This window comes from Hibiscus syriacus, unplaced genomic scaffold, assembly GCF_006381635.1.
Source record: "Hibiscus syriacus cultivar Baekdansim isolate YM2019G1 unplaced genomic scaffold, ASM638163v2 tig00110195_pilon, whole genome shotgun sequence".
Classification (NCBI taxonomy): domain Eukaryota; kingdom Viridiplantae; phylum Streptophyta; class Magnoliopsida; order Malvales; family Malvaceae; genus Hibiscus; species Hibiscus syriacus.
Window position 1 is genome coordinate 1427994 of NW_024062621.1, and position 24889 is coordinate 1452882.

At 35.8% G+C, this 24889-nt stretch overlaps 2 protein-coding genes, 1 long non-coding RNA gene and 1 pseudogene across 4 annotated transcripts; 2 read left to right on the forward strand and 2 right to left on the reverse strand.

The window, feature by feature from the left end:
* Positions 1 to 181: 181 nt before the first annotated feature.
* Positions 182 to 1568, reverse strand: LOC120218281 (40S ribosomal protein S15-4-like). Its single transcript, XM_039215264.1, has 4 exons — positions 1446 to 1568; positions 1212 to 1360; positions 1040 to 1097; positions 182 to 469 (listed from the first exon to the last, which is right to left on the reverse strand). Exons 1-4 carry the CDS (start codon positions 1446 to 1448, stop codon positions 221 to 223), a joined length of 459 nt encoding a protein of 152 aa, XP_039071195.1. The 5' UTR covers positions 1449 to 1568; the 3' UTR covers positions 182 to 220.
* A 436-nt stretch (positions 1569 to 2004) lies between these two features.
* LOC120218328 lies at positions 2005 to 3069 on the forward strand. Its single transcript, XR_005525228.1, has 5 exons — positions 2005 to 2351; positions 2471 to 2521; positions 2667 to 2729; positions 2821 to 2888; positions 3006 to 3069. It is a non-coding gene; the product is annotated as an uncharacterized LOC120218328 (long non-coding RNA).
* Positions 3070 to 3853: 784 nt separating this feature from the next.
* Positions 3854 to 5127, reverse strand: LOC120218282 (annotated as a pseudogene).
* Positions 5128 to 5756: 629 nt separating this feature from the next.
* On the forward strand, positions 5757 to 14381 carry LOC120218283 (TNF receptor-associated factor homolog 1a-like). Of its 2 annotated transcripts, none has more exons than XM_039215266.1 (13): positions 5757 to 5885; positions 6506 to 6714; positions 7595 to 7706; positions 7928 to 8016; positions 8113 to 8181; positions 8257 to 8386; positions 9061 to 9219; positions 9592 to 9928; positions 10250 to 10362; positions 11643 to 11790; positions 12099 to 12517; positions 12600 to 12804; positions 12922 to 14381. In XM_039215266.1, the coding sequence occupies exons 2-13, from the start codon at positions 6552 to 6554 to the stop codon at positions 14275 to 14277; spliced, it is 3300 nt and encodes a 1099-aa protein (XP_039071197.1). In that variant the 5' UTR covers positions 5757 to 5885; positions 6506 to 6551; the 3' UTR covers positions 14278 to 14381. The 2 variants fall into 2 exon arrangements, with proteins under 2 accessions (XP_039071197.1, XP_039071198.1); XM_039215267.1 differs by having other exon boundaries at positions 12600 to 12801.
* Positions 14382 to 24889: the final 10508 nt, after the last annotated feature.

The window sequence follows — 24889 nt, forward strand, 5'->3', positions numbered from 1 at the left end:
AACACAATTTAACTATAATAAAGAGTAGTAGACAAATTACCAAACAAAACATTGACATCTTCAACTGCAATAAAGCTAGATGATGAAATGTCCAAAGCACCTCTAGTCTCATTTATCTAAAAGAGCAACCACAAGGGCATAAAAATTCATTACCAAAAGTGCAACAAAACAAATTTTCATAGTAACCCCATACTGAGGATCCAAGCTGGAGGAAAGGTCTTCACTTTAGAGGAATGAACCTTGAAGAGTGAGTAGCACCGATACCGGGTCTACCGTGCTTAACCGGCTTGTATGAAATAGAGAACTCAGCAAGGTAATGACTAATCATTTCAGGCTTGATTTCAACCTGGTTGAATGTCTTGCCATTGTACACACCGATGATGCTACCAATCATTTCGGGTACAATGATCATGTTTCGGAGGTGGGTTCTCACTGGTTCTGGCTTCTCACCAGGTGGAGCCTCCCTTTTCTGGTTAAATACATCATAGCAGAGATTGTGAGTATAATAGTTAATAGGACAATCACATATTAATGAGTTTGATCATATTCTCAAAAGCTGGATTTACAATGAAAATTCAGCAACAAGCACACAAAAGAACAGATGATCTTTGTCATACTAAAAAAGCAACTAAAGGACATTAAAACACTAATATTGGACAATTACACTTAGCCAACCCACAATAAATCTGGGAGTCAGAAACTAAAAGGAAAGCCGACTAAGATAAAAAGCAAAAGATGGTGTCGAAATTTGCTCATCATTTATGCAAAATATGTTGATAGCTTATTCTATTATGCGCATTCAAGGGCTGGCATTCAGCAAATAATTCAAAACATAATCAATGACTGCAATCTACTTAAGTACAAGCATAAACACTAGACTTAACTTCAATTACTAAAATTAGCACAAAACAAAATTCCAAGTAAAATTTGACTATCGTCATCAAGTTTAACACAAATCTCTCAGTTTCCAACATCAAACTCTAGATCTAAAGATATATGCGATGAAAGTTGTAAAAGAGTGAAGATAAGATCAAATTACCGCCTTGCGGAGTTTCTTAATCAAAGCCATGGGCTTTCTCTTGAGACCTCTCTGGAACCTACAATCCCATAACAAAAATAACAAAAAATGAAAAACCCATTTCATATTTTTCAGTAAAAACAAGCAAAATTGTTAAGAAAATTGAATCTTTTTTTTTTCGTTTCCTTATTACCTTCTGCGAGCACGTGCAGGGAAGAGCTTGACTAGCTCATCGGTGGACATATCGAGGAGAGCATCCAAATCAACACCCCTAAAGCTGAACTTCTTGAATGTTCTCTTTTTGGGCACTCCGACCGCCGCAACCTCCGTCTCCACATCCGCCTATCAAAATAAACCAATTTGCGCATCGTAAGATCAACGAATAAGGCAAATAAAAAAAAGAAGAGCGCAGGGGCAACTAACTCACCATGGTCGAAAGGTTTAATTTCTGAAGCTGTAGACTTTAGGGTTTGGTTGGAGGAGGTGAAACTAGAGAAGAAGAAAACTCGATAGGTTGCTTATATATAAAGACTGAAACCCTAAATTAAGTGTAAACTTTTTGTTGGACTGGGCCTTTAACATGGTTTAGTTCACATTTGGTTACAATTTTTTAAGTGGTAACTAACTTATTTAGAAATGGTGACAGGTCGGATTAAGTTAAATTTTTTATGTACCCGAATTTAATTTAAGTACAACATTTCTTCATTCATCGTTTGATCTGATTTAGGTTTAAAAAAATTACACCCGATTTAAAATACGGCTCATTTTTAAGTTAAAACTCTTATTCAATCTGACATAAATATAAATATAAAATTTTATAATAAAAAAATTCTAATTAAAAAATATAAATAAAAGATATTATAATAATTATCTCTAACTATATTAAGTTTGTTTATATTATTATTTTTGGATCAGGTGTTTTTTTAATTTAAACTCAATTTACTCAATTCAATTCGAGCTCGAAACCGACTTTTTCCCCTCCGTATTCCACAGAAGAGCGAGACGAATTGAATCAATGGAGTCGAGTATTTCAGCAGAACGAGTTGGATCAGAGAGCCCTAAGGCCAAAGAAGAATTCAAGAACGAGCATACCATAATCTCCGGCGACGAAGGCAACTTCGAGAACAGCAAGAACCCGGTTATTGTCGCCGTAGTTACCGCTGCCGATCACCGTGTCGAGGTTGCTCCCGTCATTTTCCTGCTAAAACTGTCGAGCCACCCCAAGAGACAAGAGACCAAGAATGCGAGGAATGATAAGAAGAAGAAACAGAAGAAGGAGGTGCAAATATCCAACACCTAGAAACCCTTCATCTTCTATCTCAATCGTGCCAAGGTAATAAAAGAAACACCCATTTCTGTTTCTCGATGCTCAAATTGTTCATCAATTAAATAGCAAACCTTCCTTCTTCATGGGGTTTTGCCCAATTTGACCCAATGCTTGCTTTGTTGCAGAGGTACATAAAAACTAGTTCAATGAGGTTGAACTTTGCGGCTTAGGAATGGGTAAACTTTCTTTGATTATTTACTTGAATCTTCTTGGTCAAGTTTTGCTTTTGAGTATTAATTAGCAAAGTTACAATGTTTTGGAACTATATGGTATTGTTCATCATTGGAATCTTTGCTGATACTTGTTGTTATTTTACCTCAGCTATTCCTACTGTTGTCACTATAGCTGAGATTCTGAAACGAAATGGATTTGCAACCCAGAAAGGTAAGAGAATTTCAGCATGTCATCGAGACTGTTCTTTAAGTACATTGCTTCTGTATTGGACCCTGATTCTGGTTGTCTCGAAATGCAACAGGAATACCGACATCGACTGTGCTCGGCACCCAGGAGGATCGAAAGGGTAGTCGGATCGAGAAAGCTAAGGTTAATTTACCAGCCTGATTGTGTACAATTTAGCATCCGAATTATTAACAAGTCTTCCTTGTTCACGAATGATATACGCCTAACTATCTGTATGTGTTCATCCTTGTTCTTTTGAAGATTTAGTGATGGGGAAAGCTGATAATTTATGAAAGCTGCTGATCAGAAGGCATAGAGATTGAAGAAAGCAATAGCATCAGGTGGAACTGGACCTCTGATTCTGTTTTTTTTTTCTTTTATCGTCTCTTTTGAGTATCAATCTGCTGTACAGTTTTCACCGAAAATTTTAAAAGATGTATTTTGCTCTCAAAATAAACTTAAATAATTATTGTTGTTCTTATTTTTTGAATTGTATTAATTTTGTTCGAATAAAATGATGATATACGTCACCATGTTATTTAATTAAAATTTTGTTTTTATTGTAATTTACTAAATATGTGTCACCACCTTATTGATTCAAATAAAATTATTAAAAATAACACATGGATTATTAATTAGCAGTGATGGATCTAGAATTTTTTTAGCGAATGCACGTATATATTAACCACATAATTTTCTTATGGGATGGGTACAAATGAAATTTCAAAATGTGTACAATCAATAAAATATGTCAAGGGTAGACAAATATATATTCATTAACACTAATAAAAAAATACATAAATACTTAATGCCCCTTCATGCAGGCAAACATTTTCTTTTCCCTTTGTGTAGGCAATACAAGGATTCTAAGGCCTAAAATGCACCTTGTGCCCTTGATTACACAAACTCAAACTCTCTTAATCTATCAAAGTTTCTCAATAAACCAATATCTAACAATACCACCAGGAAGATTTTCTGATAAGTTCACTACGCATCTGCTCCTAGGATACAAAAGCATAGCACTTTCAGAATCATCTTAAAGTTTCTGACATTCTGAAATCCATGCAGCAGAAGCATAAACATTAGAGATCATACCAGAAATACATATCTCAGCAACAAGATTTGAACTTCACCAGTAAACAATTAAGCACATTGTAATTTAGACACTAATTACTACACCACAAAGTGATTGATACCTACCTCTAAGCCTAACCCACAGCAGCTTTACCCTTCTCCTTCTGCTCCACCATATACTCCTGAACCCTCTCAGCTTTCTTCCTCATGCCCTCAATCATCTCCTCCGTCGCCTCAGTTATCTGCTTCGGCAAATGAACCTCCAAGTAATCCAACCACTCCCTTAATGTCATCTTCTCCAAATCCATATCTACCCTTTCATCACAGCTCTCCTTAACTTCATTCTTCTTTTCATCACAGCTCTCCTTAACCTCAGTTTTAGAACACTCTACCTTCTCTTCATCTTTTCTTACTTGAACTTCTTCGTTTCGCAATGGATTCAGCTCCTCCTCCTTATCCACGTCATCTTTACTTACTTGAATTTCTTCGTTTTGCAATGGATTCAACGCCTCCATCATATCCACTTCATCTTTTCTTACTTTATTTTTTTCGTTTTGCAATGGATTCAGCGCTTCCACCTGATTCACCTGATCTATTTCTATCAAAATTGTTTCTTTTTCCTCTACTTCTCCTTCCTGCTCGTTCTTTTTCCTCCCCCTAGGGCGGCCTTTCCCTCGTTTTGCCACGGCTTCTTCCTGATTTTCAGTAGCCTTCGGAACATCTAACCTGCAATTCAAGGAATCCGCATTCTTCCTACTCCTAGTAACCCTAACATTTTTTTCTTTTCTACTTCTAAATTCTCTAATTCTTTATTAAAACTCTCTGTTTCGTTCTTCAATGCCTTACCTCTCCTCGACGGATTCCTCCTCCGTCTCTCCGCTACCACCGGTACCTCCTCTGCACCACCTTATCCGCCTTCGATTTTGATCAAGATCGACGTAGTCTCTCCCAGCTTCACCGTATCGCCGTCTTTGAGATCAAATGGAGTATCCGCGGGGAGTAAATCGGAATTAAGAGTCGTGCCGTTAGAGGATCCGAGATCTCGAAGGATCCATTTACCAGATCCGGATTCGATTGTGAGGTGCTTAGAAGAAATGCCGGCGTCTTTGATCGGGAGACTGTTGCCACGTACCACCCGCCCGATCCGGATGGCGGACCCGGGTTGGTACACGATAGTTTCGCCTTTTCGTGGACCCTGAACCATCACTAGAGTAATCGGCGGTGGATCCATTCTTCAGGCTCCGGTCAGAAAAAGAGTGATAAGTGAAATCCTTTTGAAAGAATTTGAAATGGGTTAAGGCGGTCGAATTTTTTTTTCCCGAATTCCTTCTCATATTCTATCCTCTATCCATTTATCCGGGTTGGGTGTGGACCCGGTTGAGACAACGGTTTAAGGTGTAAGTTAGAAGGTTAAATTATGATATTTTGTCCTCATACTCTATCGAAATTGGGATTTAAGCTTTGCACTTTAATTTTATATAAATTGGTCTTTCAACTGTTATGATTTAGTTAAAATTTGGCAATATGGTTTTATATGATATTTTACATTCAAATCCATAATATCATAATTAATTAGTTAAAATTTAGTTATTTACTTTTTAGTAATTAAACTTGAGTGTCGATTTTTTAAAGAATTTTAATTATTTACATGTAATATATGTAATATTTTCAGTTTTAAATTAAAATATTATCGTATTTAACCCATAAATTTATATTTTTGATAAAAAAAATTAATTACAACTGATTTCTACTATTTTTTTAATCTGGTATTAGTAGGCTCTATTTTACACTCCCAATCTTAGTTGGGTTGGGTTTCAAATTAAGTTATAATTATAATGTAAGGAGGAGGGTTCGAACCCTAAACAATAGAATAGGTAGACAAAAAGGGTGTTAATGACGAAATTTTAAAAATAAGAAGAAAAAAGTGAACTCAGCGTTTTCTCTTTCTTTGCTCCGTCCTCCCTTTTGCTGCTATTTTTTTTGTATCTATTTCGTTCTCTCACTATAGCTGCCATAGTCTCTATTTGAACCGAAAGGAACATCTCTTTTGATTTTTTACATTGCGAGGTTCGATTTCACCATTCGATCTTCACGATGCCGTCCGAGTCATTTTGGATTTTCTTTAATCTGTTGAGGGTTTTTTAGGGTTTGATTTTGACTGGGGTTTTGGGGGGTTTTCAATCTGATGGTCTCCGTTTTTATTTTTATTTTAAGGGGCTAATTTGGTCCTAATTAGATAGTTTTATCAATTTGGGTTTTGTGGATTGATTCATAAGATTCTGTTTGATGCATTTTTGAGTTAATATTATTGATTTTGTTAAGATTTCTCATCTGGGTTTTATTGATTTTGGTTTTTAATTTGTCTAATTGTAGTCTTCTAATTTGGCTAATTAAATTAGTTCTATATATGTGATAGAATACGAACGTTTGTATCAGTTGGTTTTCTGGTAATTCTGGTCATTTCAATTGTAAGCAGACGTAGAAGTTTTGATATAATTGTAGTTTTACTTTTGTATTTTATGATGCTTTAGTTAAAATATTGGGTGGGAGCATTGGCCCATATGGAAATGGTGTTTTCAGTAATGATAAAAAAAGGAAATGGTGTTTCTAAAGATTTTTTAGTTCGAATTGAGGTTCAAGACTTACTAACTTTGAGTGGGTTCTTATCTGGGTTTTGGATTGTGTAGCGAGTGACATTTCAAGGAGTGTGGGAAGGGGTTTTAAAGGATCAAAATGGCTGGAGTTTCGAGTGAGGAGTCTGGAGTGGAAAGGTCTGCGGAGTGGGGTTTGAGATCAGGGGAAATGTTGGTAGAGTGGCGGTCTTCTGAGCAGGTCGAAAATGGAACGCCTTCGACCTCACCCCCTTACTGGGACTCTGATGATGATGGCGGTGGTGGTACGCTTTTGGATCCTTTTCATGTTTTGTTGAATGCTCTTTATTCTTTTGAACATGTATTTGTATGCTATATGTTTATTATCAGCCGTTATAAAGTCTATTGACACTCTTAGATTGAAACTTGAAACTTCTATATATAAATCCAGTAATTTTAAATCTTGGAATGTCATGGTTAAAAAAATGGCTTGCATTCAATTTTGGATAGTCCTTTTCATACTTTTTGTCTGCATTCTAATGTTTATAAATTACATAAAACATAGTTACAATTGGTGGATTAGGTCGTTGTAGCTTGCATGTAATTTACCATTTATGGTTTTGACTTATTTATTGTTGTTTTCATTTGAGGTTATGTTTTTCAAGCTCTAACTTGTTGATTGACGGTTGGTTATAATAGAAGATTAGGTACTGAAGCCTGGTTCTCATGACACATCACCCGTAAAAGATAGATTAAGAAGATATTTCTCTGACCATTGGCTTTTTTCTTTGCTCCTAACTTTTATCTCCCGGACTCGTAAAATTGAAGGACAAATGATATCTATTCGAGCAATTGGCTCTTAGGAATAATAAATAATTTACTTAGATTTCTTTGCTTTATTTTTTTGTCTTCTGTTTTAAATAATATCCAGAGTTCTAGAAGGCGTTATTGACTAGAAACTGTTTCTTCCCGATGCATAGTACTTAAAGAAGTATCGTCCTTGTTCAGGACTTTTTGATTGTACTAAAAACTCAGATTAAACTGTGCTATGGAATATTTAAAGACGTATTTTTAACCAGTTTTGTTTTGTATTGCCATTTTAAGTATGAACTCTTAATATATATTTGTTTTCTTCCATTCTTTTTATGATCAAAACTAATAAAGCTGTGTTCACTTCTTTTATAGGGCCGAAACCTCCTGATTTGTATGGAAAGTATACATGGAAGATAGATAAATTTTCACAGATTAATAAAAGAGAACTACGCAGTAATGTGTTTGAAGTTGGTGGCTACAAGTGGTATGGAGTTTCAATTTAAACTGTTATGTTTTTACTTTGTTTTCTCTAATTCATAATTGTCATTTTGGAATTCCTAGTCTTGGACATCGTATTGGAATTTAATGTGGGTTATATGTTGTACACACAAATATATAAATCTTGTTAGTTTAATATTTGTCATAAAAAACATGTCTTTTTCTAATTGTCTGATTTTATTTTGAGCCGTTTGCCATGGTTTACAGGTACATTTTAATTTATCCACAAGGCTGTGATGTTTGCAATCATCTCTCTCTGTTTCTCTGTGTTGCTAATCATGACAAACTGCTTCCAGGTTTGATGTTTTCCATAAACTACCCATTGGATATATTATCATTACTCTTCTCTTAAATTGTACTAAATAGGGTTCCTTGCATCTATTCCTTGACAGGTTGGAATCATTTTGCACAGTTTACAATAGCTGTCGTGAATAAAGATCCAAAGAAATCAAAATATTCGGGTTGGTTGGCTCAAATGTAGTTTAATAGCACTAACAGAAATTGTGAGCTATGGGTAACTTGCATTTGGATTGCAGATACATTACATCGATTCTGGAAGAAGGAGCATGATTGGGGCTGGAAAAAGTTTATGGAGCTGTCAAAAGTTTATGATGGGTTCATAGAATCCGACACACTTATCATAAAAGCTCAAGTTCAAGTCATCAAGTAATCAGTAATTTATGACTATGTTGCTTTGACTCCATTTTTCTTGTCCTACCCATGTCTGGCACTAGTATTTGACACATTCATACATTGATATGGGAATATGACTCTACAAGTGCCCTCCAAATGCATGGAAATTTTTAAAAAATTATACATATCCACATCAGACATACCTATATCTGAGTTCTGACACTCATACCCAAGTTTGAGTAGCATAGATTTATGATAAGCAAACTTCAACCTATAGTGCTTCATACAATGCTTTCATGACTATTACTTTATGCTGTTATTAGATAACCTTTATGTTTTATAGCTAAGTAAGTCCTTCCAATTATCTTTTTGGCCTTTTATACAAGATTACAAGTAGTAGCATTACATATATAAACTTTAGCTTGTTAAAACAAGCAATCCCAGTTTTAGCAAATTTAAGATTCAAGGTGAAACTATACATTGATAATTGTTTGAATCTGCCTTTTTATTATATCGTTTATGATAAAGTTGGCTTAGTAATGAGGTCATTATGGTCAAAGAAGGTTCCTTGAATGGGGTTGTTACCTTATTTTGAGATTACGGCCTTGGGATATTGCGACCAACTTGATGTGTTGTGTTATTGTTTACACCTGATGTAGTTTTGCCTCCTTGATGACCAAATTTAATATTTTGTTTTGTATTTGTAGGGAGAAAGCAGACCGTCCTTTCCGTTGCCTTGATTGTCAGTATCGGAGAGAACTTGTCAGAGTATATTTGACAAATGTAGAGCAAATCTGTTGCCGTTTTTTGGATGAGAGACGCCAAATGCTGGGAAAGTTAATAGAGGACAAAGCTAGGTGGTCAAGGTAAATGTTTTTACGCTATACTTTTAATGACATATTACTCATGTATAACACTGAGTACAAGTTTTGACTGTTTTTTAGAACATATGTTTGAATGCTTTCCTTTTACAGGGTTTTCTTATGAATTGGTTACTTACTATTACCATTGCCTGATTTTCTGCTTAAATTTTCATCTTTGTTCTTTAAGCATCAAATTCCTTTTTGGCTTGACATTATGTATCGAAGTGGTCTCAATTAGTTTTGACTTAATAAATTTTCTTTTGTACTCCTTCATGTTTTAATGGCATATTTTTTGTGATTTTGTTTCTCATTGGGTTATCACCTGATTTCTTTTTGTTGCCTTTTTTCTGCAACTAACTGTTGCAATTGTTGCAGCTTCTGTGCTTTTTGGTTAGGGATTGACCAGAATGCCCGGCATCAAATGTCCAGGGAGAAAACTGATGTCATTTTGAAAGTAGTTGTGAAGCACTTTTTTATAGAGAAAGAAGTAACATCTACGTTGGTAATGGATTCACTTTATAGTGGACTGAAGGCTCTAGAAGCCCAGAGCAAGAGCAAAAAAATATTGGATGCTGAAGAAATGCCAGCTCCAATTGTTCATGTGGAAAAAGATATGTTTTTGTTAGTGGATGATGTGTGTTTACTCCTAGAAAGGGCTGTTTTGGAACCACTACCTCCAAAAGATGAGAAAGGTCCTCAAAACCGAACAAAGGTAAGTTTCTGTATTGATTGTAGGTTACATGGGTTCCATTTTAAACTTTTATAGATTAGTGAAATATTTAGTGATTTTTTTATATATGATTTCTCTCTTGGTGACGATGCGAATTGATGCTTTTATTCCATAGAAGCTAATGTTTTTCACGTGTATTTCTCGGGGAAAGATGCTTCAAGCCCCTGACTGGCATATTTATTTTTGTTCTTTTTACAGTTACAATGATCAAAGTATTTCTCTGTACATTAATTTGTTCTCGTTTTTTAGTATGAAAATGGTGTTTCAGCTTTTCCCTTCACCCAGTCTTTTCATTTGATGTAGGATGGGAATTCTGGAGAGGATCTCAAAAAGGATTTAATTGAGCGTGATGAACTGCATCTTACAGAACTAGGTCGCAGGACAGTGGAAATATTTATTCTTGCTCATATTTTCAGGTACCATAATTTTTTCACTTTGGATTCAGCTAATACTGGCATGTTTACATATAACTAGGATTGGCACACACACTTATGTGATCGTTCATGCATAAGGATTTTATGATTCACACATATTTGATGAGAGCTGCAATTCAACTTCAGTGGTTCCATTTCTCTTCTATTTTTTCAAAGACATCTTTTTCTGGAATTGCAAATTTTAAATGTTTTTTTAATATAGAGGATTTAATGTTCATGATTTGGTACCTAAAGAAATAAATACGATTAGGTACTTGAATTTGTGTTTTGTCAACTAAGTTACTCAGGTGGCTAATATTAGCCACATAAAGCTGAGATGGGCTCGTCAACCGATGGTAAGTCGTCATGTGTTAAAGTTAATGCTATATTAGCAATTTGTATTTTGATTTTTAAAATAAAATACAAAAATGAAATAAAAAATTTAATAGAATAACAAAGCAAGCGAAGGAAGAGAGAATAAAGGATACGGGCTAGAGAGATCAGTGGCAGGGCAGGAAAGAAAACCAAAAAATATATTATTTACTATTTAAAGGTTAGAGTTTAAATTTCTAATTTACCTATGTGTAAAAGTTATCACGAGTCATGTTTTATTGGTAAAAAATGACATTCAATTAAACTCTCTAGCACTATGGTCTGGGTACCTAATTGTACTTTTTCTCTATCTAGGCAGCAAATCATGAAAAGGTGTATAATCAAGGGCCAATTTGTAAATTAAGCCATACTAGAAATCAAATTGTGATTGCTAGACCTATTGTTCCTAGTAAACTTATTCTAAGCAGTTCTGGAGTTGTGCTTAGAATTTTCTTATTGATGACCAATGCATTGGACACATCTATTTTATTTTATCAGCTATCTTTAAAATTTAGTTTAACATGCAGTTTTCTTATGAAATCAATGCTGTAACTTATTCAGCGGGACTTGGAATTTGCTGTCGTGTCACACAAGGCATCCCATATCTGCATTCTGTGTCCTGTCATCATGAAAACTCTATCCAGGATGGTGACTGCAACTAGTGCAAAATTATTTTCTGATGTGCATTGTCTTATTTTCTGATGTTTTATGTGCACAAATCTAGATGGTGGTGCAGTTGGTCATGATTTTATAAACCTTTTCCTTTGGCGAGCTAACTGGAAAAATTGTATGCTTAATTTTCTCGTAGTGTTACAAACTTCTGTTCTGCAATCTCCGAAAAGTATTAGTGGATGATACTGATTCTACCTTATTCCTACCTGTATATGCTCTATTTTTTGGCTTATATACAGCAACAATATAGAAGTTGCCTATCAGGAGGCAATTGCTTTGAAAAGGCAAGAAGAACTCATCCGTGAAGAAGCTGCATGGCTTGCTGAAAGTGAGCAGAAGGCTAAACAAGGCACATCTGAGAAGGAGAAAAAGTCAAAGAAAAAACAGGTATAATCCTTTTTGTTGTCGTATGTATTTTATCTTTATGGGGCATGTTGAAGCAGACATCAGAATAAACACACTATCCTTTGACCACCTGAGCCAAACAAAATGATAAAACCTGGTTGACATATTCCTGATCTATTTTTATTCAATTTTTACTTTTTCTGGGTGATTGTCAGAATGATCCTTTAATTCAGTTTTGGAAGCAATTTCAAGCGTGTGTTTGTTTCCCCTTCATTAGAGTGGAGAAAAATTTGTGAAGCTTTTTTCCGTTCTGAATGCATCACAATTTCTCCTATGGTTACATACTGCAGGCTAAGCAAAAGAGAAATAATCGAAAAAGCAAAGATAAGGGAAGGGAGGAGAAGGCTATTGTGGCAGCACAGGAAAAGCACCAGGAAGTGCCTGACGATGAAAAGGAGGCCCCTATGATGGTGGAGCAGCCAGTGCCTGAAAAGGCTGATGTTCTGAATGATTTTTCTGATGTTTCCGACTCGGTACCTATTAATTGTGATACAGATACATCAGAAATTCATCTGCCCACAGAATCCAGTGGCAGTGGCATAAGTGGACTATCGTGTGTACAAAATGAAGTAACTGATAAGAGGATCCCATCTATGACGGATGATAGTTCATCAACATGTTTAACAAACTCAATACCATCAGTGGTAATGAATGGGCGCTATAAAGGGAATTCTTCTTCAAACAACCACAATAAAAAATCACCTAGCAGGTAAAGTGTTGCTTAGGTTTATTTCCATGCTAAAAAATGATTAGACAAGGTATTTATCTCATCTGGCTCTTTAAAATTGTAGGAGAAAAAACCAGCGAAGTAAAACATCAAGTGACGACAATAATCAAATTACACAATCTGGTAATCAGTCTTGTCCTGCATTAGATGTTGGGGACCAAAACGAAGTTTATGAAAGTATTAAGGCCAATGAATCTGAGTCTGAGGGTGTTGTTCCTAAATTGTTGGATCATACAAAATGGGTTAAGCAGGATGCTGTTAAGAAGGTGGTGCATTCATTTATTTGTGTTCTCATTAAGCTGTCAGCTTTTTTGTTACTTTACAATTGTTCTACTTTTCCAGCTTTAAGTGGTACATGATTGACATTTAACTTTTCAATGTAATAGGATGTTTTGCTACAAAAGAAACCAAGCATCCCACATGCGGTTGATTTAGAAAGATCTAAAGAGAATACTGCTGCTAAACCATCCTCTCCACGAAGCCCTCCCGGAAATCCGCCACCTTCTGCTCAGTTCAGGTCTGAATACAGGAGTACTAGCAGTTTAGGTTCTATTCCAGCTAGGAAGATATCGTCAAACAGCCTGCAACAGAGTGATCAACCTGCATCTTCTACTACTTCCCAAATGAATGGTACGTTAAAACCTGAGAGTCAAAAGGTTGCAACATTGACAGCGTCTGAAAGACTGATGACCCCACAAGAGTCTGTGATGCCAAGGCCGTCGAGTGATCTAAATCCTGGTCCTAGGCCAGCTGCTCCTGTTGTTTCTATGGTTCAAACAAGTCCTTTTCTAGCTCGTTCAGCTAGTGCAGCCGTCTCTTTAGGTCCTGAGCCATCAGCGGCTGCTAGTTATGTTCCTCAATCTTACAGAAATGCCATGATGGGTAATCATGTGGCTTCTAGTTCATCTAGTTTTACTCATCCTATCTCCCCTAGATCAGGAGTCAATGCTTTGCCAGTATATTCGCAACCACCTGCCTTGGGATCAGTGTATATACCCCGGAGCCCTGAAAGGATGGAGCCAAATTCTGTACAATCAGGCTTTCCTTTTGGCATGGCAGATCAGGATATCCTGTTGAATGCTTCTCAGTGGATGGGCAATTATCAAAGGAATGGCAGTAGAAATATGCACTCTGATCCTTCCCCGTTGCTTAGTGAGACCCAAACTATTGATTTGTTTAAGTCCATATGTAATGGATCCCGGGAACACTTCTCGAATGAGTTTCCAGCCCGTACATCTGGACGTCAGACCCAAGGTGTCTTGGCAGATGAATTTCCACATCTTGATATCATCAACGAGTTACTTGACGACGAACACCATGTTGGGAGCACAGGGAGGGCAGGAACAGGCTTCCATGCTCTTGACAATGGGTCACACTTACTAACCCGCCATGTTTCTTTTCCACCCAATTTGTGCACGTCGCGTGAGATGGGATCCTCGTGTGGCTCGTGCAGGTGTGAGCCAGCACAAAGTTACCATGCTGATGGGTTCCAACGAAGTTTCAGTGGTTCATTGGGAAACCATTTCGATACACTGAGGGAATATACGCCGCAGTCGAACCACCAACCTTATGCTAATGGACAACTCGATGGATCGTTACAAACTCAATGGCCAATTACTTCTTCCGATCTATCTTTACTTCAGATGAGGAATGCAGAAGGTGATGGTTACCCATACTATTCGAATCCGTCATGTGGTGTCAACAGGTACACGACGGTATTCCGACCTCCAAATGGACACTGAAAAAGGTAATCAATTCACCCGCAAATTCGATGGTTATGGATATGATGTAATAATGTGAGTTGGGTCTTAGATTTGGAGCGAGTTTGTGTAATCTTTTCATAAGAGGGGGGGGGGGACACATTATGTAAAGAGTGTTATTGCTCTTATTGCATCAAGCATTTCTAGTTTTATTAGAAATGAAGCATTTAATTTTCAATGTTTGAATTTTTTATATTTTTTCAATTATTCAACATTTTCATTTATTATTGTGAAGAATTATTGTCATTCATCGAGAGCGAGCTGGTATTGTCACAGAAGAAAAAAAGAAGAGCATTTAGTTGAACCCACCTCACCCCTAAACCGCAACTTTAATTTTTTTAACAAGTTTAAACCCGACCCGATTTGTTATAGAGAAGAGAAAAGAAAATAAAAAAAAAAGATTAAAAAATTGAGTGAACAATAAAATAATGGAATAAGGAAAAAATATACTAAACATAATAATATACAATGACATTTTCATAAATATATACAAACATATATAATATTTTAAAAATATTTTGGATCAGATCAGTGAGTTTTTATCTTAAATCCGAATTAGATCTAATTTTATTTTATTTTATTTTAAGATAATTCATTTTTATTGAATCCGTTTGTATGTCCTCTCTTCCGTACAAAGTACACCCCTTTCCCCAAAAAAAAATTGAATCCTATTGAATCAACGTCGGTTGGGTTGATATTAAATTATCATCCTAATAATAGATTATAAAAATAATGAAAGGATAAAAATGAAGTTATTGTTATTTCTTAATTTTCACATTTATTTTTTACTTATCATAAATTCAATATTTAAACACGAAATTTTTCTAATTTTTAAAAAGAATAAACTCTCCTGTCTAAAAGCAATCACATTTGTATTAAAATAACATTATGAATGACCTAATCCCGCGCGAAAGCAAAATCCTTGACATCCAAGTTTAAGCACCCTCCGTGCCTATCTCTTTCTTAAGACCTCCATTCCATTCCCATTTTTTTAATTGATAAAATAAACCATGAATTCAACAGTCAAAACCTCTAAACAAATAAGCAAGAGAACACTTTTTCTCTGTCATACATATGTATGTCATAAGCCTATCACTGATATAAATACCCCTCATTCCCACATGAAATGTCTCATACATTTAACTTATTTTTACACACCAAATAAACAATGAGAGTTCTCAACATTGCTTTGGTATCTCTTCTCCTCCTCCTCGTTTTACAATATCATGCAATTGGTGCTTCTAGAATCTTGCATGAACTCCATTTGCAGTCTCTTCAGAAGGGCACCATACCTCCATCAGTGGGATCCTCGTGCACCAACATCCCTGGTCGTGGCGGACCACCCTGTCATTTGAACGAAATGCACTACGCCGCTGCAGCTACCTTTCCTCGTTCCACCGCTTATCCGCAACCGATGCTTCAACTCGGTGTTGCCCCTAATCAGATATGATGCTTCAATCAGGCTCTCTTCACCATCGATATTCCATGTTAACCGTTCATTTCCTCCGTGACGTGACAAAAAGGAAACAACTTGAAGCTAGGGTTTTTCACTCGCCGGTCGAATTTCAGAACAAATATTTCAGAAATTATAGCATTTTTTTTCAAAATTCTTTTGTTGGATTAATTAATTTGTATATAGTAATGTATGGTTATTGTAATGCAATGAATTCAATTTGTTTTGTACATCTTCAAGGACTTGTAAAGCAATACAACAGGGTTTTCTCTGGACAATTAATGCTCTTGTAATTGTTGTTCTACGACTGAATTTCCTGTTTGTTTACCAAGAAAGCGGAACCAAACCTATAAAAATAGAAGATAATAATAATAATGATTAAGAGGTTGTGGAGTGTGGATCACGTAATTTCATGCATGACAGTGGAATCTGACTAAGAGGTACTTTAGATTAAGATTAAAATTGTGTGCTGCAATTTTAGAATTATAGATCTTTTGACTTTGAACTGAACTTGAGTGCCAGATTTTGTGGGCTGCTCCTCTTGACTTCATAGCTAGTCAACATAAAACATATATATTTTATACTCCTTTTTCCATCAATATTCCATGTAACTATCTCTTTCAACAGTAAACTCGATATGTTTTTACATGGCTGATGGTTTACGTTGACCAGATATTAAATCAAGTTTGGTTGACTTTGTATTGGATTGTTATTGTGAATCACATATAACAACATCGATGCTTGAAAGTTAGCATTATTAATATTTAATGTAATACAATTCGATTTTATTAATTCACGAGGGATGATATTTAATTCATTGACGATATATAATTTTATGAACTATTAATAAATCGAATAAAGATACATTATTAAAAGTAAAATTAATTTTAAAAATTTATAATAATGTGTCAAAACCTAATTCAATAATAACACCTAAATTTGTATACTGTTGATGCATCAAATATTAAGATTTTTAATAAATATATATGTATGGAAGTTTCCTAGAAGTTTCATTTGCATGTACATAAGGTCCTCAGTTGCTTGGTAAAACAATGGAAAAATAGAAAATTAATACATCTTAATTTTTGACTTATTCAAACAAAAACGATGCTGAACTTGAATTAATGCTTATTTTTCTCGTGGTTTTTAAGCATGTTCCTTGACCCAAATAACTTTGAAAATTCATACGATAAACATTGACGAAGGTAAAATTTTATACTAGAGGGACTGATTTATAAATTTTGTAAGGAATATATAAACTTTTAAGAGAACGAAAAATAGATTATCAATAAAAAAGATTAAAAAAACTAAAATATAAGAAAATTTAAAAATTTTAGGAAGGGCGACCACCTCCACCCGCTCTCTCCTCAGTCCATCTCTAACAACAAGCATAGGAAATGTTATGTATGGCTCATAAAAAGTCTCGTTGTGGGGTTACGAATTATGTGGGTTGGGGGTGTGGGGGCGCAGCCCCCGCGGTACGGTACAGGGTTGATTTTGTAATTATGTACCAGGGTTTTCTATTATAAATATAGATGTAACCTAGACCTAAAATATCATTGAATAAAAACTTCTAGCGCCGCATAGGCACCGAGGACGTAAGCACATTGCCGAACCTCGTAAAATTCTCGTGTTCTTTCGTTTTCTTTACCCGTTTTCGTCAACAATTGGTATCAGATGTCAGGAGCAAAATTCGAAGTCGCGAAATTCGATGGTCAGGGTAACTTCGGATTATGGCAAACGAGGGTGAAGGATCTATTGGCGCAGCAAGGGATCTTGAAGGCTTTGCGACCTACAAAGCCAGCGTCGATGGATGAGGAAGATTGGGAAGAATTGCAGCAGCGAGCGGCAGGAACCATACGATTATGCTTGGCGGACGAGGTCATGTATCACGTCATGCATCTATCGTCTCCAGACGAAATTTGGAGGAAGTTGGAAAGTCAGTTTATGTCCAAATCCTTAACGACAAAACTGTATCTGAAGCAGCGGCTGTATGGGCTGAAGATGCAGGACGATCACGATTTGGCGCAACACGTGAATGTCTTCAATCAAATCGTTTCTGATCTGGCTCGGCTTGATGTGAAAATTGAGGATGAAGACAGAGCGATGATTCTGTTGTGTTCGTTGCCTTCCTCTTACGAACACATGGTGACTACTCTTACATATGGGAAAGAGACTATCAACGTTGAGGAGATTACTGCAGCCTTGTTGGCTCACAACCAGCGGAAGCAGAATGCAGGGGAAAGCTCTCAAGCCGATAGCTTATATGTCAAGGGTAATCGAGATCGTGGACGGAAGCCAGAGAAGGCAGGGTCCGGGAAGCGGAATTCCAGATCCAAATCCAGGGATAAGAAGACGATTCACTGTTACAAGTGCAAGGAGGCGGGACATATGAAGCGAGACTGTCCGAAGTTGAAAAAGCAGACCGATGAGAAGCGTGATGGCTCATCCAAGTCTGTGAACGTGGTCGAGGATGATACTTCTGATTGCAGTGAGGGTGATATGCTTTCTATTTCAACGACACAATTGACGGATGCTTGGATTCTTGATTCTGGATGTTCTTATCACATCACGCCAAATAGGGAATGGTTTTCGACATACAGGCCGGTTAATTCTGGTTCGGTTTATTTGGGTGATGATCGATGTTGCAATATTGTTGGTATTGGTGATGTCAGAATTAAGATGCACGATGGCTCCGTTCGGACGTTGAGTGGTGTTCGACATATCCCAGACTTGAAGAAGAATTTGATTTCCTTGGGCACTTTGCACAAGAATGGTTTTATCCCTAAGGCTGACGAGGATAGGGAAACCATTCGGATTGTTAAAGGAGCATTGACTGTGATGAAAGGCAAGATGACTGCAGGGAATATCTACAGATTGTTAGGGAGTACCGTTGCAGGTGGAGTTCACTCTGTTGAGTCCTGTGATGATACGACAAAATTGTGGCATATGCGCCTTGCTCATCTTAGTGAACGTGGTATGGCAGAATTACACAAGAGAAACTTGTTGCATGGTGTCAAAAGCTGTAAGCTCGATTTTTGCAAGTATTGTGTTCTTGGTAAACAGACTAAAGTCCGTTTCAAGACTGCGAAGCACACAACTCAAGGGATTCTTGATTATGTGCATTCTGATGTATGGGGGCCTTCCACGACATCGTCTTTGGGTGGATCTAGGTACTATGTTACTTTTATTGATGATTTTTCACGGAAAGTTTGGGTGTATTTTTTGAAACAGAAATCTGAAGTTTTTGAGAAGTTCAAGCTGTGGAAAGCTGAGGTAGAAAACCAAACAGGACGAAAAATCAAGTGTTTGCGGTCTGACAATGGTACGGAGTACACATATTCACAGTTCCTACAATTCTGTAAGGAGCATGGGATTCAGAGGCATTTTACAGTGCGCAAGACACCACAACAGAATGGTGTTGCGGAACGAATGAATAGGTCGTTGAATGAAAGAGCCAGATGTTTGCGGTTGAATGCGGGGCTTCCCAAACACTTCTGGGCTGAGGCTGTTAACATGGCGTGTTACCTTATCAATAGATCGCCAAGGGCATCGCTGGCTTGGAAAGTTGCAGAAGAGGTATGGACTGGTCATGATGTTAGTTTTGATAACTTACGGATTTTTGGTTGTCCTGCTTATGTGCATGTACCTGCTGATGAGAGATCCAAACTTGATGCAAAATCGAAGGAGTGCATTTTTCTGGGTTACAAGAAAGGTGTCAAAGGATTCAAGTTCTGGGATCCAGTTGCGAAGAAAGTTGTGATTAGTAGAGATGTCGTTTTTGATGAACAGTCTATGTTGCAGCAGAAGCAAGACACGACAGTGGTAGATTTCGAGCAGTTTCCAGTTGAGAAACCAGAAACTTCTCAACCGACTTCTGGTGGTTCCACTACGGATGATTTGCAGGATTATAGTCTCGCCAGAGACAGGGTGAGACGGACGAATATAAAGCCTCCGAACAGATTGGGTTTTGAAGACTTGGTATCTTTTGCACTTACTGTTAGCAGTGATGATCCATTTACTTTTCATGATGCCGTTACTAGTCAGGAAAACGACAAGTGGATGGCAGCCATGGTTGAGGAGATGGAGTCTTTGAATCACAATCGCACATGGGAGTTAGTTCCCCTTCCTGAGGGTAAGAAGCCGATTGGTTGCAAATGGGTGTATAAGAAGAAACCAGTAGTAACAGAAAAAGAGAGGGAGAAGTTCAAGGCTCGTTTGGTAGCGAAGGGTTTTTCACAGCAGAAAGGAGTTGATTATGATGAAATCTTTTCTCCTGTGGTCAGGCACACTTCAATCCGAGCAGTACTTGCATTGGTGGCTAGTTGGGATTTGCATTTAGAGCAGATGGATGTTAAAATTGCTTTTTTGCATGGTGATTTAGAGGAGCAGATCTACATGCGGCAACCTGAAGGTTTCACTCAACCTGGAAACGAGCATTTAGTTTGCAGATTGAAGAAATCTTTGTACGGGTTGAAACAGTCTCCGAGACAGTGGTATAAACGGTTTGACTCCTATATGATCAAGATTGGCTACAACCGATGTGAGTATGATTGTTGTGTCTATGTTAAGAGCCTTGATGATGGTTCTTTTATTTTTCTATTACTGTATGTTGATGATATGTTGATTGCTGCGAAGAACATGGATGATGTTATCGGTTTGAAAACTTTATTGAGTCAGGAATTTGATATGAAAGATTTAGGTGCTGCAAAGAAAATTCTTGGAATGGAAATTTGCAGGGACAGAGACTCAAGGAAACTGCGGCTATCTCAACGGGGTTATGTTGAGAAAATGCTAGAAAGGTTTGCGATGAGCAGCGCGAAACCAGTTAGCACTCCATTGGCGAATCACTTTAAGCTCTCATCAGAACAGTGCCCTAAGACAGATAAGGAAGCTGAAAATATGGCAAAGGTTCCGTATTCTAATGCTGTTGGCTGCTTGATGTATGCGATGGTATATACTCGTCCTGATTTAGCTCATGCTGTTAGTCAAGTTTGTAAGTACATGTCTAAACCTGGTAAGCAACATTGGGATGCAGTCAAGTGGATCTTTCGGTACTTAAAGGGTACTGTGGGACATGGAATTGTTTTTGGGAGTCAGCGGGATAATCCTTTGGTTGTAGGATATGTGGATTCAGATTATGCAGGTGACTTGGATAATAGAAGATCTACGACAGGGTATGTGTTTACTCTTGGTGGAGGGCCTATTTGCTGGAAGTCTACTGTTCAATCTGTCGTGGCACTATCTACAACTGAAGCTGAATACATGGCAGCGGCTGAAGCTGCAAAAGAAGCTTTATGGCTTACTGGTTTAGTGAAGGAGTTGGGTGTTCAACAAGGTGGAGTTCAGTTGCTTTGTGATAATCAAAGTGCTATTCACTTGGCTAAGAATCAGGTGTATCGTGCTAGAACTAAACATATTGATGTAAGGTTCCACAAGATCAGAGAGTTGGTTGCATCTGGAGAGGTTTTGTTTCAGAAGGTACATACTGATGAGAATGCCGCTGATATGTTCACCAAGCCAGTTACGACAGACAAGTTCAAGCATTGCTTGGACTTGTTGAATGTTTCGAGTTGTTAAAGAAGCAAGGTAACCCAACCCACATTGAAGTTTCCAAGGGGCAGGATATTCGCCAAGGTGGAGATTTGTTATGTATGGCTCATAAAAAGTCTCGTTGTGGGGTTACGAATTATGTGGGTTGGGGGTGTGAGGGCGCAGCCCCCGCGGTACGGTACAGGGTTGATTTTGTAATTATGTACCAGGGTTTTCTATTATAAATAGAGATGTAACCTAGACCTAAAATATCATTGAATAAAAACTTCTAGCGCCGCATAGGCACCGAGGACGTAAGCACATTGCCGAACCTCGTAAAATTCTTGTGTTCTTTCGTTTTCTTTACCCGTTTTCGTCAACAGGAAACATCCTGGTTAATGCAGCTCATGTTAAGCTTTTACCCCATTTTGTTGAGTACTTTATAATTTTTAAAAAATATTTATGTTTAATACTTTTTTCTTATATAATTAGAGAAAGAACATAATTTGAACCTTGAGTAAAGGTAGTAACGTCATTTAACCATTAAGATAATAAAATTATCCTCGTTCGATATTTATTTTTGTATAAAATTAATCGAATAAATAAAAAAAAACTTTAAAGAAAATGAGTATATTTTGTTTAAATTTGCACTTGTATTTGTGTTTGATATATGTAACTCATGGTACATTCCTATAGATTAAAATACACAAATGATAATTAAATCATATTAATATTACCTTTTTATTAATAAAGTTTTAAAAGTTATAAAATTGTCATTAAAATTTATCGAACTATTATAAAATAATATTTAAACTTTTAAAATTTTATCATAGCAATTCTATAAATTTAATGATTGTTTTATAATTTATGAAACTTCAATGGTTAAAAAAAATATTTGGGTACAATATTATAATAATCATTTGTGTACTTACCTATTCAAAAATGAGTTTGAGAATTTTATATTTCGACTATATGAAAAGATTAAAAAATTAAAGACATCTATATTTGATACATACTTACACCCGATAATCATTCCGAATTCATAACATAAACTAACAAGATGAACTACAAATGAGTGGTAAAAGAAATTAATAAAAAAAATCAAGAGATTATGCTATAATCAATGTTCTAGTTACACTTTCCAGCATTTCACTGAATGTTCTAGTTACACTTTCCAGCATTTCAATGTTCTAGTATATTTATATTTACCCTTAAAAATATTTTCGGATCCACTACTATAAGAGACGTGAACCATCGTCTATCTTTCACAGCCAATAAGGTGGCTCAAAACAGCTCAATCCTCTTCAAGTTATTACACAAAGACATGGTCCACTAAATTAACTCAACTAACCGAGATTTTCCACATCCTTGAACCCATGTGGCTCTGTGTGCCCATTAGGTTCTTTAGCTAATGTTGATTGACTGGCTCTGGCCCCAAGCTGCCGACCCTAACATAACTACATGTACTTTGGAAAGGGATATTAGATAGCGTTTTTTTTTAAATTTTAAATTCTTATATAATTTAAATGTTTTTTAATAATTTAATATTACACTTTTAAAATTTTATAGTTTTGTATTCTTTAAATATTTAATATAAATACTTAATTTTATACCTCTAGCATAAAATTATACATTTGTCCTTGATAGTAAAAGTTACCTTAATTGATATGGCTCCCATTTGCTCCATTAGTCATATACCATAAACGTATTATAAACGACTAAACGTGATTTGACACGTTAAATGAACGCAAAGTGGATACAACTATACAAAATTGTCAAATCTGGTACTGTGGTGTAGAGATAGGAGCATGTGGAGAATGTTTAGACATGTGCTATTGTGTAGGGTACCCTTCCACCACCATTAGCTTTAAGCAAAAGGAAACAAAACATGCACCATATCCACAACGGCACATGGAAATTAACAACTATCCCATACCTCACTTATATATATGCATATGTATCGAAATAGACTTATTCAAAGGCGGAGTTATTCGTCCAAACTCACAGATTTTTATTTATTTATCAGTTACAATTTACCATAATAAAAAATGTTATCCGACCAAACTTTAATTCAAAGAAGTAGTCAGTTGTTACGACGGTACAAAAATAGATGAAATTGCAGACAAATTTAATCACTAACCCCATACTATACATAGTTGTGGGTTTAAGGTCAACTTCTTTATATTTATGTCAAAATTACTAATTCGAATAATCTCTATAATACCCAAAAGAATCTAAGCCTCCCTAAAAACATTGGACTATACAAATTAAACTGCATAAATGAATCAAACTGGTTTTTTTTTTAATAATTTATTGGAAGATTATTTGTGGGAAAAGAGATGTTAACATATTTTCTTTGCCCAAAAAAACATGGCCTAGTGGCCTACTAGTCTGTATATGGTACATTTATTATCAAGAAATCTAATATGGTCACTAGTGATGTGTAATTGCGTATGCTAGAGTCAACACCCATCAATTTTAGGTTTAAATAAAAGTATCATCGATAATATTTACCACTAAATATCATTATCCATTAATCCCAACAATATAAGATAAGCATCAAGAAGAAATTGCAAACATCAAATCAAATTCAATTGTCATTTTCATTTCAAGCACTATTTGATTTGATTTAAGGTAGTTTTTGCCATTAACTTTAAGCGTAATTAATTGTGGGTAAACAATGCATTTAGTCTCTTAACTTTGCCTTTGTTTCTGTTTTGATCACTCGGCGTCAAAATTTTCTGATTTTGTTATGCAACTTTTGAATTTCATTTTTTTGGCAGTTGTATTTATGAAATCAATCTAATATTTTTGCTCTATCTTCTTTTCCATGGTCGCGGCGTAATCGACATCCTTCTCCATCTCCCTTTGCTAAAACTGTTTGTTTAATAGTATTTTAACTCCTTTGAGTTTGAATATTAGTCAAATTAGGTCTTGCTCCCCCTAAATTTTGAGATTAAATAAATAATAAACCCATATTTTCTGAAGTTTTGCAATTTGGCTCGTCTCAATGTCTGATCCCAGCTCCATCCTTGATAACTGATACCAAAATATTCCTCTTTCTTCTTCTCATTTTGGTTTTCCTTGAAATCTAACAAAACTCCAATCAAAGTTTTAATCTTATGTTTGCCTTATTTGCATTCTCCCTCATCTGATTATTGTGAAATCAATATATATATATATATATATATATATTATTTTTTCCTCCTTATCGATCTTACTATTGTGCGAATTTGGAAGAAAATATTCCAGTATCAGTGAATCAAATGAAATTTGAAAATATGTGTTTGAGAAAAAAGGCTTAAGGTATTTTTGTATAAATTTACCCCAAAAAAAAATAATTACGTAAAACACTTAACGATTGAGTTACAAAAATAAAATTAAAAAAATTATACGATGAAATTAAAAAAGTTTAAATTAAATGACCAAAATAAAAGTAAAAATAATTGACTTGGTTTGATCAAGTAAGACATTATATAATGATAAAGGTATAATTTAAAATTATTATTTTATAATCTCGATATACATAATAGTAGTAATAGTGCCATTTTTATTGTAATAGAGATAATTACGACGTAATTAAAAATGTGACCGTAATTATAATTTAAA